Raw genomic sequence first — 19315 nt, 5'->3', positions numbered from 1 at the left:
GCAGCCATCTCTAATGGTGTTGTCTGTTGGAACAGCAGCTAATCTATTGCTGAAAGGAAGCTGAAGCGGTTGGATAAGCTGATCAGGAAGGCCAGCTCTGTTTTAAGGTGGTAGGAGACAGAAGAACTCTGCATCACTCTTGGACAATGACTTTATGCCATGCATGAAGAACAAAGGAGCGATATCGGAGGTCACCACATGATCCAGTAGCTTGTAAGACCACCTTTAACACCAATAACTTCAAGTAACAGTACGGGAGTTTTTCCCCTGGTAACCCTTCCAACCAAGCCCTGCTTACTCAGTCCAACAGCTTTAACATTTAACATGCTAACTGTGGACTGTAGAGTCTGGGATGCAGCTCTTGGGCTTTTTGCAGTTTCTCTGAGTGTTGCCCAGTCTGACCTTGGGGAGACCGACCACTTCTGGGAAGTTTGCATCATTGTATTAACACACACCAGAAAGCTCCAGAGCCACAAACTGACATAACTACACTTTTATAGAGGTGCCGACACGTGCTAATGATCCATTAAAGAAGTGTTTGATTAGCAGAACCTGGCTGCTCTTTAACCTCTTAAAAATATTAAGAATGTACTTAATTTACAGGACTACATTATATATATATATGCACTGTGTATAGTACAGTTTTACATAGCAGTACAAACAGTTACTGTATAGGGATTCAGGTTGATGTAATTTAATGTGCTGAAAGGAGATCCCTGGATTTGGATCATTTACTCTGCTAATGCAGTGAGGCATCCTGTTAATCCAATGTTTCACTGAAGCCCTCCATCTACCTTTTAAAACGTATACAAACCAGATCATAATAGCTAATCTCGCTCACAATCCATCACAATTTACAGGCTACTGTAATATGTAAAGCACAGAGGGGTCGGCTGTACTGCACAAACTAATGAGAATTAACATCCATTGAGACATCAGAGAGGCTCACAGTCATATCCAGGACAACTTGATCCCATTTACCACCAAACAAAAGTGTTTGAGTTCAGAAGCATCGTGGTCAGCTGTAACCACGGTCATAAAAAGCATTGGGCATGTTGACATAATGGTGGTAGTAAGGAACCAACTAAGCTTTCCTAATGTGGGAGTCAACCAGTAAGACCACTCCCTCCACCATTATGACACACAAGATTATGACCATCATCGTCATCATAACAGGATAACCTAGGTACACAGATTAGTCCATGCAAACACTCATTTCATGAAAATCATAATCCGAACCAACACTTTGAGCAGCAGTTTTTGCAAAAAGGGAACGGTGACCATAAAATGACCATATATTCCTGTGACCTTGACCACAATTGTGTACAATTTTGATTAAATCTGACCAACACTGTAGGAGTAGCAAATCTTGTGAACTGAACGAACAGAGAGATGAATGAACAAACAGGCAACGGACGCCACAAGCTTCGGTCAGATAAGCTAAATAACTGAACTGTAATTACATCTGCAGATAAAGAAGATAAGCCTAAATAGGATTTGTCATGTTACACATACACAGTTACAAGCTTGGACGTCTTTTTGTTAACCAAAAGTTCAGAACACACACTTTTCTAAACAGTTTTTTCTACTCTTATCTGTATGATGTCAATGAGAGCAGATATCCTCATGCACTCATGAAACAAGCAGGATTCACAGAGGACCTACATTAAAAAAATTTTTTTTCTTTTTTTCTGAACTATGAATGTAAAGCTACTTTAGTACAGTCTGAGAATAAATATGGCATCATGGGGGAGTATAAAAGGTCCTGCTCCAAGCTTTGGAATAACCTTCATTAGGAAGGGAGAGATGTGATATTAAAAAGCTTTCACAGACGTTCTTAAGATTTAGGTCAGCGAGGATCTCAATGTACCCTCAACTCTGTACAACAGATCCAACGAAGTAAACGAGCAGAATCATGCAGAATCTGAATAATCATTAAAAAGAATTCCCATCTGGTAAAATTCACACAAATAACTTGAGAAGTCTGATTAATAACTGCCTGAAAACTTCAGTGCAAGACTTGGAAACTTCTTGAGATCACGTCTGCAGAAACATTCATTCTTGATTAGCTGTCGTACAACTTCATTTTTGTTTGTTAGAGTATATTAAATCACGCAGTAAGTATTAGTTGCTTTACATGTAGAGTGACATAAAAAGTTATTTTAGAGTTACTGACCTCATGAAAATCAGGCTGTCATTTTGAAAACACTGATCGATAAAACGGAGCGCACCATCTTTGTGGGGTCTCTGTTTGTTTCCACACTAGACTTATAAACACATTAACTCCCACATAATAAAAAAAAACGCCCCTGATTAGCTAATTACAAACACCTGGCGCTCTACCGTCGTACCACTTTAGAGTGCACGAACTTTATGAATGAAAGCTTCAATTTTTTCAAGTGTCAGTTTCAAATCTATCGTGCACTCCGCTGTCACATAATAGTAATTTTGTACTCATCAGTACTTTAATGAAAATTGCAGCATTTGTCAGCCTGCACACGAAGCAGATTCACCTCCGTGCTCCTCCCGCCTCGCTGCAGTGCGTTCACGATAACACTGCCCATGGCTGCATCAATACAGAGTTATAGCTTTAAACATTATATTAAACATCATTATTGTTTCCAAATTGCTTATAGTTAGGATGGGAAGTATTGCCGTAGAAACACGACCGTAATACAGTCTGACAGATGTGCGTAACAGGCAGTACATTTACAGGACTTACCCAGTAAGGCCATGAAGCAGATACAGATGGCAAAGAGGGAGCTGAAGCTGAGGCCCACGTCCTCCCTGTATATGGCCAGTGTCGTCTCACAGCGGTGTCCTCGGTAACCCTCCGGGCAGTGGCAGGTGAATTTGGAGGGCGACTGGGCCACGCAGGTCCCGCGGTGACAGGGCCGCATAGCACAAAGGGTGTACACGCAAGACTTTTTGGTCCCGTTTACACTGATCATGTGACCAGGAGGACATCTGCAAAAGACAAGAGTTGGATAGAGACAGCAGGCGGTCAGGAACAGAGAAAACAAGCAAAAAAACCCACCTGTATATTTCATGTAGATTAACATTAGACATGTTCGTGACATTTGATAAGGTGAACAACATGAGAATAAAATGAGAACTGTTACTGTTACCTCATCAGAATATACACTCCTCTTATATTATGTAGCTGTGAAAGTCAAACGTGACAGTGTGGCGAGTTCACAATAACTGGTGAGCCAAAAGCTCAGGTTTCAGAACATTTTTTCTCCATTGGTGGATCTGTAGACCTTTGTGACATCACAGAGCGAGGCTGAAATGCTGCAGTATTAACACACTTGTTCCTCTCTGTCAGTTCTCTGATGTCCTGACCTCAGGGAAGAGGAAACAACGGCAGCATGAACGCTCTGCTTCAGCTATTATTCTGAAATCGAGGGCGATAAGACAGGACAAGGCACCGGAAGACTGGGAATTTTAGGAATGTGTGTAAATACTTAAAACTATAAATAAATGCATGTAGCGCAATTATTGTATTCAAATGATGTTTCTCTAAAACATACTTGAGCAAAGAAAGTGTGCAATAAAATAGTTGAACAAATGCAATTGACTAAAAAGTTACTGAAGTAAGCTGGCTTGTCATTATCTCCCTCTGGTCTTAACGGAGTTATTTACTACTTTAATAGGTGATCTTACACAGATGTACACTTGAACAGAGAACTGGACTGCAGGGGATGAAAGTGCTGACAGTGGCACTGGCAGTAACTAGGATGGTTTTATGCAGACAGGGGCACATTTTCTGCCTCACTTCAGAAAGCACTACTATAATTAAAAGCTCATTTGGGTGTAACAGTTCAAACAAACATTTTATGAGCCCATTAATTCACCATCCCATTCAAAGTCTATGGAAAAGCTCCAGGCTGAACATTTTGATGACATCAGAGTCGTACCTCTGCTCTCCGCAGATATGCTCGTCCTTATAAATATTGACTTAACTTTACTATGAAAGGAGCGACGCTAAATCCAAATTGGTGCTGTAATTCATCTCGTAACTGCTCTTTCTCAGCTACAGAAACTAACCCAGACGAGGCAGTAAAGGGTTAATTTCCTGTATCTTCTCCCAGAATCTGTCTCTGAATTATGTTCTTATCTGCTTAGCTATTTAAACTCACTGTGTGGGTGAGAGTCTCAGGAAATCTCAACGTTCGTTTTTAATGCAATTCCTTGAGGACACAGTTCGATTCAAAATCCATTTTTGATTCGATATGAAAGAAAGGCAGGAACTGTGCTTTGGCTTTTATTTTAGTACATTGTGTACCAACACCTTTGATTCCTTCTGTCATGAAATATAAGAATTCAGACCAAGAGAAAACAGTGGGGAGAAGACGTGTGAGAACAAGCAGGCTTTCATTTCACCCAGTCATTTATTTAAAGGCATTAACTTAGAGCGTTACCAAAGCACAAGGTTATGAGATCAAAGGCAAACTTCTAGACCAACATCATGGGCTAATTTTTTGGTAAACAATGGACGTTTATGTGTGTGATTGTACTAAGAAGTAAATAAGGCCGAGCTCTCTGTGGTGTTGTTGCTGCTGTGCTGTTTCCAGCAGTGAAGAAAAGACTCTCTAACATCTGCAGCACCTTTGAAATGAAAAAAGCTGAAATAAGTTTATTTTCTTCAACCAAAAGTTGGTAGATTATTGTTTTTGTTGGCTTCAGTGTGAAGGTGGCGGTCAGTCAAAACCGTTCAGCTTATGACGAAACGAAATGAAAACGTTTAATGTAAAAATCTCATTTAATCGAGACAGTTAAGACGTTGGACATCCTCTGTCCTCCAGTGCCACACGCTTGCTTGGCGAGAAAAAGGTTGCTTGTTTAATTCCAGGCAAAGACCCGAATTCTCTTTGTCAGGAAGGGCATCCGGCATGAAACCCTGCAGGGTCAAACATGGGGAGCTAACAGATGTGGCTTTTAAAAGAAGCTTTTTCATTGGGCCAGCTGATGTGGAGGTTTTCCAGGCATGCCCAACTGGGTCTTACCCCAGGGTAGACAGGGAACTTGTGGTGAATATACATCTATGAGCTGGGCGTCAGGATTCCCAAGGAGTAACTGGGAAAACCTGCTGGGGATAAGAATATCTGGAATACCTGCATGGGCCATGGTTTACACATATACTTTACCATTAATCGTTTGGTTAAATGCCCCAGACAACTTAATAACTTAACTAACTACTATTTGTGAACCAGGTGATCGCTGGGTGTGGTGTCAGTCTCGTCACCGTTTGGTTAATTTTTAGAAATTCTTTATTTTCAGACAGCAGTTTATGTTCACAGGACAAATATCAGAACAGATACGATGTTCTAATTTGTGTTACGACTCGGCTCAAAAGCCGCAACATAAAAAAGGAGATGAATACCAGAGTGTTAGTGAGAAGAGGTTTGGCTAAAATAGCTGGTGCCACCAAGGCAAAGACTAGTGAGCTTCTCGAAAGCCCGCCTCTGGTATGCTTCTATCCACACCTGACTGGGTGTGGCCAATTAGCAACAGGTGACCACACTGTGGAGATTAGGGGCTGCAGAGGGGCGTAACGTTTGTCTTTAACATGAAGGACTGCTGTTGACGAGGGGCACATTTTTCTTAATCCTAATCAAGCATAAAGTAAAAATACAAAAACCAGCGATTTGTGCCACGGTCCCCTTCTAATCTTCTAAAGTGGACTTGGTAGGTTTCTAATTTTCTCTGGCTAATAAAACCACAAGCAGTGAGCAAAGGACACAGGTGGCATCTGACAGCATGAGGTGATACTAGTCTGATATACAATATAGCTGTATACAAAAAAACTAGTCTTTACTAGTCTTTAGTACAGATAGAGTGATCACACACAAACCTTAAATATATGCGAGGATAGACTAACTTTTACTCTCTATGATTTTGAGAAAATGATTCTGTTGCCGGCTGGGGAGGATAATTATTTATGCAACTCACTCTCGTTTTCCTCTAATGTCCATCTTGTACAGGATGCAGCTGTGAGGAGCTCTAACCAGTGCCAAAACAAGTAGATGCAACACTTTTTTTACCTTTTATGTTCTGCAGGACTTTTCTAAACTGTCATCTCATATAGCAGCATTTCAGAACGAGCTACCGCACATTCACCCCACGAGAGTTTTCAGTCGTGGCTCCTACCCCAGAACTCAGGAGAACCATCTTAAGAACAAACGCAAAGTGGAATTACTTGTCCAAACCAACTGAAGTCAGCATCACCATTAAACCATTTTCACTGTTCAGTTTATTTGTTTTTGTTTGTTATTGCAGATGTAAATATCAGTTTTTAAAATGACCACGTTCCTATCGATCTGTTAGACATTTTAAAAAGAAAATTAATTTGTGCAAAGGATTATTATGCCACAATCATAGCCAAGCACTCGGGAATAATTGTAGCGCGGTTGGAGCCTGTGTAGGTGTTGAATACAGGACACCTGACTGTCTAACAGAAAACACAGCTTCTCTTATCATTACCTGTCATTAGCCATGACTGCAGTTGGTGCTATGAAGAGTGCCTTATCATAACATGGAGCCTGTGTGCACTGTAATCAGTGGCAGGTGTGGAGCTGTTAGACTTTCTGAAGCATGATTAATAATATTTTTTTATTTCTCTGGTGATAGAGATGTTTTTCATCTCAATGTTATGCTGTCATGCAGCTTGGGAATTCTGTTGCTTTTCTTAATAATGTGCTCTGGTAAATAAATAGTAAAGGTAAAAATAGAACTTAAAATATGAAATGTGCTCACAAAGTTCCACAACTCTGTCTATAAATTAAAAAAAACCTCAAAATATTGTTTTTTATTCTGCTGATCTCTGCTTCACGATCATCTCTTTGTGCGTCTCTCCATGACTGAACCCATTTTTGATCACTTACTGGAGTCCACTTCTGACCACATCTGTTTGGGCTCTAAGATTTCAACATGCCTCCTGGAAATCTTTTGAGGAATACCGACACTTCTGCATGAAACCGACTCTCTTACAGTTGGTGATGAGAGCTGGGTCTTTGGCTTCGATCACCCGGAAACCAGCGAGTGTGCGACACTGAAGGTGGCACATTATGTTAGAAACATGTGCAGCATGAATTTATTCCTTAGGGTCAAAGTGTCTGTCTATAACTTCTAGTATATTGTTAACTATCCTACTCACTAACATCGCCCATCCTCAGAATTATGTTTAGATTTTAGAGCTTTTATTTTAACATAATGGATGAGCAGCAGTGGGCTTTGCAGAAGGCAAGTGGTCAGAATGATAGGGTTCGTCTAAAATATCATTAATTTAAAGCTTTTGCAAACTACTTGCCATCCTTCCTGTGCCTGCATGGCTGAGATACAGAGACGTGGCAAATGTAAAATCAAAGTTTTTTATTTATTTATTTTATCTAAAAAAGAATGCGGTGAACGCTGAGCTGTAGTTATTGAACATAAAGTTTTCCAGGTAACAGTATAAGTGGAAAAAGGAGAAAATAAATTCTGATATGAACAGAATGAAGGAGTCCAACAAGTAGGTGGAATTTTCTAATATAACCTCTGATATAATCCCACAGTTTAAATTCCTGTTGAGCTAAGTGCTAAGCTTTCCAAGAAGTAACAACAAAAGTTTGTGAGATATCAGAAAAGCTCATATTTCTAAAGCTACAATGAATAATAAAGGTCCAGCTCACCTGTCAGTGTAAATGTATGTATGCAGATGTGCTCTGTGCCTGACTTTACCTGTCAGTCAGCGCTGAATGAACTGGGCATGTGCAGAGTGCTTTCTTTATTCGTCATTAAACGCTGGCTGTTAATGTGCGCATGCATTAATGTGTGGATTTGGCAGAAGACGTGCAATTATCAGCAGCCTCTGTTATTTCCTCAACAGACTCCCATAGCCCCCTTTTCCACACAATGACAAATTAATTATGAAACAGATATGAAGATATGAAACTTGCTACAGACCTAAATTTCACACTGAGTGCTAAGCCTTTAATTTTTTCTTGTAATATCTGTTAGAGGCTTAGTTTAATATAGGCTTTGATATAGTACTGTCTCTGTTTCCCCTCGTGAAGCAGTCGGTGCTCTGACAGATGCTTCGCCTCCACAACTGGAGGTCTGATCTGACGCCACAATAAGCTTCAATTAAACACCGTTTCGACTTTTTGATCCCCTCGACTATCCCCGCTTAGATGTGAAACAGTTATACTCTCTCTGTCTCCATTTACGTTTATGATAACCTGACTACAAACAGTGAATTTGTCATATTTTCTCTTTTCTTAAATGAAAAAAAAAAAAAGGATCTGACAAATCTGACTGTGTCCCTATTTATTTGAGCCCAAATGCAGCATTAACAGCAATTACTTGACTATTTGACGGTGGCCCTCCAGTTAGCTTCAAACACTTGGGCATGGAGTGCTCACTGCCAACATTTACTACCCTTTAATCATGTTTCAAGGTTCAGGTCAAGTACTGGAAAGAGAACAAGGCGAACAAATAAGCACTAGGAGAATAGAGAGTGTGTGTCTATGTGTGTGTCTGTGTGTGTGGCCGCGCTAGGGAGGTTAAAGCGAGATGAGAACCATACAACCCAAGAAATGGAGGGATAGGAGGGGCAGAGTGCAAGAATGAGAGCCATTGTAAAAGAAGAAAAAATAAATTGGTGGATAGATGATGTGGGTGAGTGGATGAGTGGATGAGAGGAGTGGGAAAAAGGGGAAAGGCCAGATTAAAAGCTAGGAGGTTGCACACACTGAATAGAGGCTGATGTTTCCAATGGCAGAAAAATAGCTGAGATTAGTGGATGTGGCTAAGAGCTCTCCGTGTTTGATTCGCTCTGTGCCACAGGAGAGGGTTGTTAGCGCGCTGCAGCTTTTCGTTGCACGACATTTCCCATTTCCCACCGACAAACTAAGCCTTTTAGAGAAATTAACGCAGTAGTGCGTGTGAAACGTTGATCAAGCAAATGGGTGAATCCGATCAGGGTGAGAGGGGTTGAAAAAATTAATGTTGTTTTTACCACATTTAGTGGCCGAGCAGGTGGGTTCGCTGCATTGTGCGTTATGTTTGAAAGGGGGACAGGACTGCAGCTTTCTGTGGGTTTCAACTTTTGAAAGTCTGTCTGATGCCAACTTCAGACAGAAAATAACGGTGCCCAGAGTTCAAAGGCATTTGGGCCAGTAAATATACATGAATTTTCACAAATGTATTATTAGCAAACATTCTTTCTGTGCAAGCATTTATTTTAGGCAAATTGTAGTGAGTATATTAATGTAATGATGTGATCATATTAAAATGCCTTTTACCACATTAGAAAAAAGTATCATATTTAGATTTGGTTGATTTTCCCCTCAATGTAGTTTCCTTGGGAAGGAGTTCTTCCAGGACCTCTCCTGTTTTGAGTCTGAACCCGACTTTCAGAGAGCACTAATCAGTGATGCTCACTGGACCTCCTCCAGCATGTCCAAAAGTACAGCTCAGGCATGCACGTTACAGCAGACCATGTAGGGATAGTTTCATGTCCATGAAATTCAAAAAGACATGCACACTCACGGCCTGTTGTACTGACTAGAAATAAACTGTTTAGTCTCTGGGTCTGAGAGATCCTGCTCAAATCACCAGCAATAATCCTTGAAACTAAAGTAAAGTCGGCTTGATATTGAAGTTGATGCTTGCTCTCTGCACACGTCTGATTTCCATGGTGCATACGGTCAAGCCACGCTAGAAGTGGTCCAAAGATGCACAAGTAGATTAGCTTGAACGGCCCGCTAGCATGCGCTACCAAAAATAGTGCTTTGTTGTGTATCTGACGGACGAAAGCCAAACCAGTTCCACACCACTGAAGTTTCTGGTTCATCTGTTTCATTCAACGATCCGCTTTCGCTCTTCTCATTCTGCGTCGCAGCCATGTGCGTACGTAAACAAAGGCACCGCGCATGCGCGTTTTGCCCATATTCTATCGCGATATTTCATTTTTCATTTTCTTATCGTTGCCCAACATTACACCGGTATTACCGTGAACGGCATGATATAGCCCAGCCCTACTCCTGGGTAAGGTGTTCTGGGCACGTCCTACCTCTCAGCAGGGCACATTACCCAGGACATGCTGGAGAGATTATATCAATCAGCTGGGCTGCGAATGCATTGATGTTCCCCCAGATAAGCTGGAGGGCGTGGCCTGGGACAGGGAGGTCTGGGCTTCTCCGCTTAGGCTGCCACCCCTGTGACCCGGCCCTGGATGAAGGGAAGTCAATGGATGGATGGGAGGAAGCTTTTCTCTGATAATAGTGTATACATTTCACCGTACTGGATTATTTTACATGACTTTCATGTCATAAAAGTCTACAGATCAGTATTTGAGACAGATATAAGATGATTTCACTGTCACAGGTTTAGCAGCTGCTCTGAGCCTGTGGCTAAGGAACTCAGTAACTTTATTTCTCATTCATGGAGAAGATAGTATTTTCAACAGGAAACTAAATGAGCAAATAATTTGCAATGGCCTTCAACCAGTTTGGCACTTGGAGGCTGCCTGGTAGTCGCCTTGCATTTATTGCTCCTGATTTTTTTTTAAAAAAGTTTAATAAGAAAGAAGCATCACAAAAAAACTGAGTTAATTGAGACTGTGTGTAAAATAAAATTCCACATCCCTGAAAGGATTTGTTAATTGGGCCTGTAGAGAGAAAGCAAAAGAGTAAATTCAGAAGGAATTGCTGAGAATTAGCTGGAGGTAGTTTGTGATTTCTTTCCATGTTTAAACCACCAAAGCAATCAGAGTCACATTCAGTAATCCTGCATTTCTATAACTCCAAACTTAATAAAGAATGATCCGAACTGGTGCAGCAGAGGCTGACGTATCTTGACTTTTACGTCTGGATCCTACAATTCCCATAATGCAGCTCCCTGCTATAATTTTGTTAGACCTGATGAATGACCACAGCTCCCGCTCTCATACACACACGGTTTTATTGCAGGCCCAACTGAGATTTCAGACATGCCCTGAAGTCATAGAAAGATATTACAGAACCCTTTTCAGAGTCTGAGAGTCAAACAAGAAAAGTGCTCATTGTGTAAAATCATTTTTAGACAAGAAATACCCAACATTTACTACCTCGTCTATCTATCACTGTATATAGTGATGGATGGGCATGGCTGCACGCACGTTGCTTAGGGATTCTGTTGCCTGTGCACTGAATGACTGGCATTAATTTATTCATAACATGATTAAAAAGTAAAAAAGACACGAGGAATGTGGTCAGATTATAGCTCTCAATATATCATTAGATCACCTGAGATCTGTTCAGGGTTTGGGATGGATTATTGCTCATTTTAATGTAATTTTCATGTTTGGGACATCCAAATGGGGAATTCTGGATTGATTGTAATTTCAAAATGCACAAGGTTAATGTGCTTTCTTTTTTTTAGCACGTATGCCACCATTTATAGTACAAGAAACAAAGAGCTCATGACCTGGTGGATGGTTAAAACTGCTCTGCTCCACTCCCACACATTTCAGACCATGTTGAAACTGTTACAGATTCCAAAAGAGTCAGTCTGCTGTCCTTCTTGTTCCAGTTTTGCAAGTTGTTGTACAGGATGCCAGTGTGGACCTTTTCTGGTCTTCCTTTACTATTTGCTTTGAATTGGCTGCCGTGCATTCAAACATCCTTTGTGTTTGTACGCACGAGCAAATGTGTGTTTTGTTAGAAAATGGTTTCCATAGAATTTGCACAGACATTTTAGCTTTACAGTAAATAAAAGCTCAGGGATGCTTTTTCTTTTGCAGTTTTAAGTGGGTCAGGGCTGGGTTATTTCAAAGCATCTTTATATGCCTATGAACAAAAATAATATCCATGTCAGAGGCTGAGAAGTGGTTTCAAAGGGAGCAAATGGGTTTAAACGCAAGTGTTTTCATGCTTTTGACTCACAAGGAAGAGCGTGTGTGCTCGACTGTGCAATTGCATTCGGTATGCGTGGGTTTGTGCGCGTACCTGCATTCGTGCACTCTCCACAAGTCAACGCAGGTAAAAGGGGGGCTACATTGGTTCCTTTTGCAGGAGTCAGATGAGCACCCAACAGACAGGCCTTGTACGCTGACCTGGGAAACCCCATCTCGTGGCTGGCTGTCCAGCGGCATGTAGCGACCATTGAGGCGTAGATCCCTCATGCAGCCTGCAGAGAGAAGAATGGAAACGAGGGTTCAGCGGAACAACAAACAGACTTTTTATTTGCATTTATGTACACGGACACAAAATGAGAGCAGAGCTCTGCTCGTGTACCTGGTAACAAATAAACTGCTGGCTCCAGTTCTACCACTTGAGGCATAAATCCACCCACTCACATTTTGACGTCTCCAAGATTTAGCAAAATTCCTCTTTTGCTGCAACAATGTCTAGTGAGCTTTTGAGTGTCAGGTATTTAGAGCAGAATCTAATAATCCGTCATTCATAATGTTGTGGATAACAGGAAAATATTTGTGTTGGATACTTTATTATGTTCTCCGCGATGCGCTGACAACTTAGATGTGTCACTCGGGCAAACACCTGCTAAACTGTGCTAAAGGGAGTAAATACATTTGAAAGGCTCATTTTTATTTTACTCCTACTTCTGGTTTATTACAGTTTGGTTTTTTTGGATTTTGGCAACTGTTTCTAATCCCCGACTCCTTTTTTTCCTATATCAGAATTAAAGCAAACACCCTTCACAATGAGGCTCCCAGACCGACTGTAAAACATATTTACCAAGCAAAGAAGCAAATAAAAGAACGTGTAGGTAAGAACTCAATAGGATTTATATCAATTAATACTACAAGAAACAACCAGCTATAAGTCACAAAGTAAAACCAAAGTGGTTATTGTATTATTGTTGTTACTCTACTGTTGTTTTTATATTACCTCAAGTCTCATCTGCTTGAATAAAGAAAGAGCTCCCCATTAAGGAAAAGCTGTTGATTTACAGCTCAATCCATGTTTCTACCTTCACAAACAGACATGAACTGAAGTGACTGAAATGAGTTTTCTCCTAAAGGTTCGTCCTCAGAGACAAGATGAGGAGCTCAGGTATTCTTCAGGGGCTCAGAGTATAACCGCTCAAGAATACCTGAAGCAGCTTCAGCACTTGACTAGGAAGTCTCTTGCCCAGCTTTTTGGTGAATTGTTTCGGGCATGTCCGACTGTGTGGAGTCCCTGTGGCAGACCTGGGACATTCAGGTGAGAACACACCATGTACCCAAGAGCTGGTACAGGGTACAGTGGATGGATGGGTGGATCAGGAAGTATTATGGTAAGTCTTTAGGAACTGTATCATGCAATAAGATGATCTTTTCAAACTGTTAAATCCACACATCTGAATGATTCTCAGTTATCACAGCCAGTACTGATGGCCTGCACACACACTGACATAAAACCTTTAAACCAAGGAGCAAAGGTGATTTGTTTCTTTAACCTCCTAGGACCTGGCGTCCACATATGTGGACATCACATTTTGGGTTATTTAGACCAAAATACTCAATTTTGCTCTACAAGGGCCTGATATCCACTTACGAGGACATTATACTGCTACTGTTCTATCGAAATTTTAAACAAATATCCTCATATGTGGCTCTCATTTTTCTTAAAAACAAAAATAAGGTAAAAAATCTGGTAATTCTTTGTTTTTACATTCATCAGGTCCCAATATGCCCAAATATCAAAGAGAAATTAAAAATGCATGTCGTGGAAGAGTTCGGGTCTTAGGAGGTTAAATTTAGGGCAACTGAGTTTCTTTGTAATGAACATGGGAAAATAAATCACAAGTAATTTATAATCTAAATATTTACGGTTCATTTAATATGAAACTTTTACTCTTAAAAAAACATACAAAATTCTTAAGTTTTTGTGGAAGTTACTATTTGATGAGATCAAACTGAGCTGGATGCAGTCCATGAGCTAAAGCTAGTTTGACACCAGTGGTCAAACTATCAGCTTGTTGCTGCTTTATGGTTTGAGTTAGCTCGAAAGTAACCCCACTGCTGAGAGACTGTATCACACAGCAAGTTTTGAATCCACAATCGCTGTAATTAGAACTGTGTGAGCACTGCTTGATGTTTAAAGGAGTCTTATTAAATTTCTACAGGGAAGCACAAGAGATGGAGAAACCCAGGAGGGAACAACGGAGAGAGAAACATGAAGAACTCAAACAAATTAAAATTACTTAAGATTTAAAGACAATGATACAGAGGAAAGAAAACTGTGGAGGTCTAATTGAGCCTATATATTATTTAGGATACCCCAAATTGAGAGTAAGCAAATCTCTATTAGCCGTATTTTGTTCTGTTTTATTCAGTTATTGGGCAGCAAAGATGTCACGTTAGTGTAGGAGCAGTTTAAAATTGACTGCTTGAAAAAGTTCAATAAAATGGCAATGCTCTTATTTAACAGCAACATCCGATTCGGGCATTCTACATTATCTTATTACGTCTACTCCTGTTTGTCTAAGTGACAACATATATTTATGGTATTTGTGTTTTCATCCCTTAATTGCTAAGCTGGCATATTCAGCTATCAATTCATCTCCCCTGTCGTTTTTTGAAGAGAGACATCCCCCAAAAGCAAACACAGTCGTGCACAGATATTCACTTGGCCTGCCATCATCTATCAAGTGTACCTCTTCTGAAGGGAAGTGCTTTTAAAATCCGTTTAATAAACTCATGCATTGTCTTTTATTGCCCGAAGCAAAGCTGTCTACATCTCTCACTGTCTAATATCTGGGAGTTCTCTGCCTCTCTTTCACTTTGTGTCTGTGGCTCTTGGTTCTGACCTCTTCCTCTCTCATATAGCATCTTTCCTTTTTCCATCCGTACCCACGCTTATTTTCTCTCTCTCGATATTTCAACTGAATCTGCCAACATTTGTGTTCGTACAGTACGGTATGTGCATGAGTCAGTCTGTTGTCTCTCGTAGGTCCCAGTTAACAATGCAAACCTTAGTGTCTAATTCTACTTTGTTCACATTATTCCTTTGTGCCAACATCAGGTTCCAGTATGAACGGGTTACGGTCCTCAACTGATCCAAATAGGAACAATGGACGATGTTGTTGTGCTGAAGTAATCATGGAGACCGCTGGAGTCAGCGTCTACAGTTGTATTTCTTACAGCTTCAAGCTAACATGCAGCAGAGTAAATCGGACTCCACTTTTCAAGAAGAAATGCCTGCTGCTGCTTCTGCAGGGAGATAGACGAGGATGCGATGTCAAAGCCGGGAGTGATTAGATGATGACTTGTGACCTCACTGAGACAGATTTCATATAAAATTTCAGCATGTGAAGAACCACTTTTAACTACATCTGCCAGCACGTCTCTGCAAAGTCATGGCCAGACACTGAATTCAGACAAATGGCACAAAAAACTCAGATCTGTTTGTTCAGAATGAGGCCACTTTAAAAAATAAATAAATGCCCCCTTTTGTGTGGGAATTCATAACACTGAAGGTGAGCTGATATTGTTCCATGTAAAATAAACAAACAGCACAAAGCAGTTTCAGCTTATTCAAACTGTTAGCATGTTCGCATGGCACAAATGAGGTTAAAATTAAAAGAGCGCCTGGACGGCTGAGCCTGGAAACAGGAACTTTGAGAAAAATGGAACAAAAGTGTAACAAATATAACAAAAAAAGTGTGTGTACTGTTTAGTGCTAATGAAGCCGTCCCACATGTGATGCTCACCCATCCCATGGGCACTTTATTCCACCTGTATTTTGAACTCAACACTGAAAGCATCCATCACTTCCATATACAATTTCAGATTAAGATTTTCATAGTATATATTTTTTGAATAGTAATTTTTTTAACTTTACTTTTTGAATGCAGCACTGAACTGTGTTCACTTGCAATGGCTTTCCATACACGTCCCTGAGCCCATTCAGTGTTTTCCACGATAGAACCATCCCTGCTTTTACTGAAACGCAGCATGAAGGGCTAAGGTGCCTCGAGGTGACTGTTGTTGTCATTAAGTGCTGTATAAATAAAAGTGAACTGAACTGAATTGAATCAAAAATGATGCCATGCAGTTTGTGTCCTTGGACCATGTGCATAGAGATTTCTCAGTCTTTTAATGATATCATACGTATACCTTCAGTGGTGAAATCCTTTGGAGTTTTGCGCTGTAAAACGTTGCTGTCATGTCCTTAGCTAACTTAAAAAGCTGTTCCTGTCAGGGTCCCTGCGGCGTGGATCCCGGGTTTTGAGTTTTTTCTAGTTTTGTGCTTTCGTTTATCCTATTTATGATCCTGTATTTTTTAGTGTTCACATTTAGCTTTTTGTTCTTTCTTTGTGTCTGTAATTCTCATTATTTCCTTGCTTGATGTGAGTTCTTTTGTTGAATTGCATGCCTTTAGTTAAGTGCTCCAGCTCAGAAGGTTCACTCTGAGTTTTTGGTTTTATGATGGGATTATGTGTGAGCTCCATAGCCTTCTGTCTGAAGTGCTATGTTTATCTTACTTACACTTATGAGTTTCCTGTTTTCTGTGCCTTTAGTTCCATACTTGTTTCAGTTGATGACAGCTTCTTAGTTCCTGTTCTATTTTAATAGCATCTCGTGTGCCTGGTATTGAGTTTAACCTTCCTTGTCTATTTTACTTGATTTGTTGCAGCTGTGTTCCCTGGTGTTTTCCATCTTCTTAATTACCTGGTGAGCACTTATTGTGTTTGTTGCCTCTTTCCCACATGGCACTGTGTTTCCATGTCCTGTTCTGTGTAGTCCTCTGGCTTAAATCCTTGTCCAGCATATATATTTTTCCCTTTATCAGCATTAAAAACAGTTTGTTGAGTTCAGCTTGTTGCTGCTTTATGGTTTAAGTAAGTTATCCTGAGTCCAGTTCTGAACCTGATATAATTTAATATATTATATATACAGACATCTGACTAGTTGTGTTTAGAAGTCTTGAAGTTTTTGGGAAAAGTGGACCTTAAATAGCTGTAAGAATAACATCAATGTAATCTGACACCCACTCGCGCACACTATAGCACATACACAGAAAAAACTACAACACACACACACACACACAGAGCTGTAGGGACCATGGCCATCGTCCCAGCTAACAATAAAACTGCATTTGGATGAATTAACCATTAAAGTGTCATATCAATCATTCAGTAATACATAAAAATGTCACAATTCTCTCTTGAAAAAAGCACACATGAATAGATAAAACAACCTATTTTTGGCAGCACTCCTCAGAAAAAATACTTGCTAAACTGCCTGAATGAAACACCACCCCTTTCACCTTACCCTGTGACACATCAAACACATCACATTATCTCTTTCTTCCACACACTCAGACAAATTATATACACCAGAGCCTGGATGGTGTTTAGATGGTGTCAAGCAACAACAATTCTTCTGTGTTATTTTGCCACGGTGCGATCCATCAGAGAAATTCTGGAAGATTTATATTGTTGTATGCCATAACCTTTTCCTCTATTCCCCGAAGAAGATGTTAACCCTTAATGATTCAGCCCTGCTCACATCCATCTGCCTTAGATTTGTGTAAACTCTGTGGGCAAATTTATGACTGACTTTTGTTTTCTGCAGAACATAAATATATATTGTTTTCTGTACAGAGAAACATCCCTACAAAAAAGTAGAAACAAGCAATTACTAGGTTAGTTAATGGTACTCAACAATCCAGTTTACACAGCCCAGTTAGTGTTGTGAAAAAGGACTCTGTAACGTGGGTGAATTTTACTTTCTCCTCAAACTTTTCACAATAATTATTTATTGAGAAAAAGGCACAATTAATGGTTACATTTCTTTAAAGTTTTACATTTTTCTTTTTCTGTGTTTACCACCTTGGCAATTAAAAAATGTTTTTAATTATTTTCAGGATTTGGAATAACACTGAGCAGTTTACTGATGGGGACAAGGAATGCAGCTACGCTATAACAACAACCCACTTGGGACAGAAACAACAACACCTCAACTCAAACAAATTAGTTCTAGAAGTAAGACTCGACAAAATGTGCAGATTAATTTCAACTACTTTAAGGATTTGCTAATTTTTGTACCACAGAGGTTTTAAAAACTTTTTTCTCTGCAACTTGGACTTGTATCACCAGCTTTGCTGTAGCACAATTATACTTATAGTAGTGTTATATTGTAACTATTTGGGGGATAAACATTTGCAACTTGCATTTCCTGGTGAGTGTCACTGACCAGTCTTTAGGTCTGCTTGACTGCCATCGACCTCCAGCAACCACTCACCAACTGGTTGGACAGCTTTCCCTCATTAACAGTGTTGGGACTGTGTCATTGCTGAACACATATGGATACACTGGAAGAATATCACCTATTTAATTTGTATTATGACCAAAGAAAATTTAATCACAGTCTATTTAACTGTGACAGAACCACCAACTTTGCACAAATCTGCACGACATCAATATGCTGCTCTTTCACTCAGACTATGTATGGTTTCTTTAACTCAGAGTAATAAATCACCCTGAAAGAGCAAACAATGTTTTACTGCTATTTCATTTTTAGGATGGCAGGAAAAAGCAGCAGCTTTACAGAAATGAGAAAAAAATGACATTTAAATATTTAGTCATTAGCGTGCCGCAGTTCAGAAAATCTCACTACTGCAGTTCAATTCAAGAAGAGTGAAGCCATTAATTTAGTGTTATAAAATGAAATATAGGTCCATTATTCAGTACAAACAAAACCTATCAGCTAAATATTTTCATCCATCAAATCATCAAAGCATATTTTACAGTTGTTACTCATAGAAATGAGGTCGTAAAACGTGACAATTTATAAATACAGGGAGGGAGAGCAGAAAGTAACAGACTGTAACCGTCGGGCATCTGTCCACATCTGGAGAATCAGTCTCTGAGAGTCTGCGCTGAGCAGGTTTGTTAGAAATGCCAACGCCGACCCGAGTGATTACTGAGATATCGGTATTGATTTGCTCTGAGGGTCACTCAAAAAAGCTACTTGTTGTCCTTGCAGAATGTTGTGCTTCGGTCTCTCCCGAGCAGACGTACCCCACAGCTCCTGAGTTTGAATCCAAAGTAACTACTATAAGCCTGGCTGGGAAGTGCTACTTAGGAGCTCATATTACAAAGATACAAAATAATTTCAGATTTTCATTTCTTAACACCTGGGGCCAGACCCATAAAATAACACAAATTCACATCTAAAATCCTCTGCAGGCACACAGGCAGAAATGTGTCCATGCACTATTTTCTATGTTATCTTCTAAAGCCGTGTCCTCTTAATGGCAATCAAGTATATTTTGCTATTTATGTTGTATTTTTTCATCCATCAAAAAGACGATATAATTAATTTACTGTAGTACAATCC

At 40.0% G+C, this 19315-nt stretch overlaps 1 protein-coding gene across 1 annotated transcript in view; it reads right to left on the bottom strand.

Annotated features, from left to right (window-relative positions):
* LOC113026743 (neural-cadherin) overlaps nt 1-19315 on the bottom strand; it is a 332913-nt gene that overhangs the window by 25138 nt on the left and 288460 nt on the right. The window contains exons 34-35 of the mRNA XM_026175859.1: nt 11973-12153; nt 2723-2967 (exon numbers count right to left, since the gene is read on the bottom strand). Of these exons, the coding sequence (XP_026031644.1) occupies nt 2723-2967; nt 11973-12153 (426 nt within the window). The remainder of the gene's footprint in view (nt 1-2722; nt 2968-11972; nt 12154-19315) is intronic.

The sequence above is a fragment of the Astatotilapia calliptera genome, chromosome 1, assembly GCF_900246225.1.
Source record: "Astatotilapia calliptera chromosome 1, fAstCal1.2, whole genome shotgun sequence".
Classification (NCBI taxonomy): domain Eukaryota; kingdom Metazoa; phylum Chordata; class Actinopteri; order Cichliformes; family Cichlidae; genus Astatotilapia; species Astatotilapia calliptera.
This window is presented reverse-complemented; position numbering and strand designations above follow the sequence as displayed.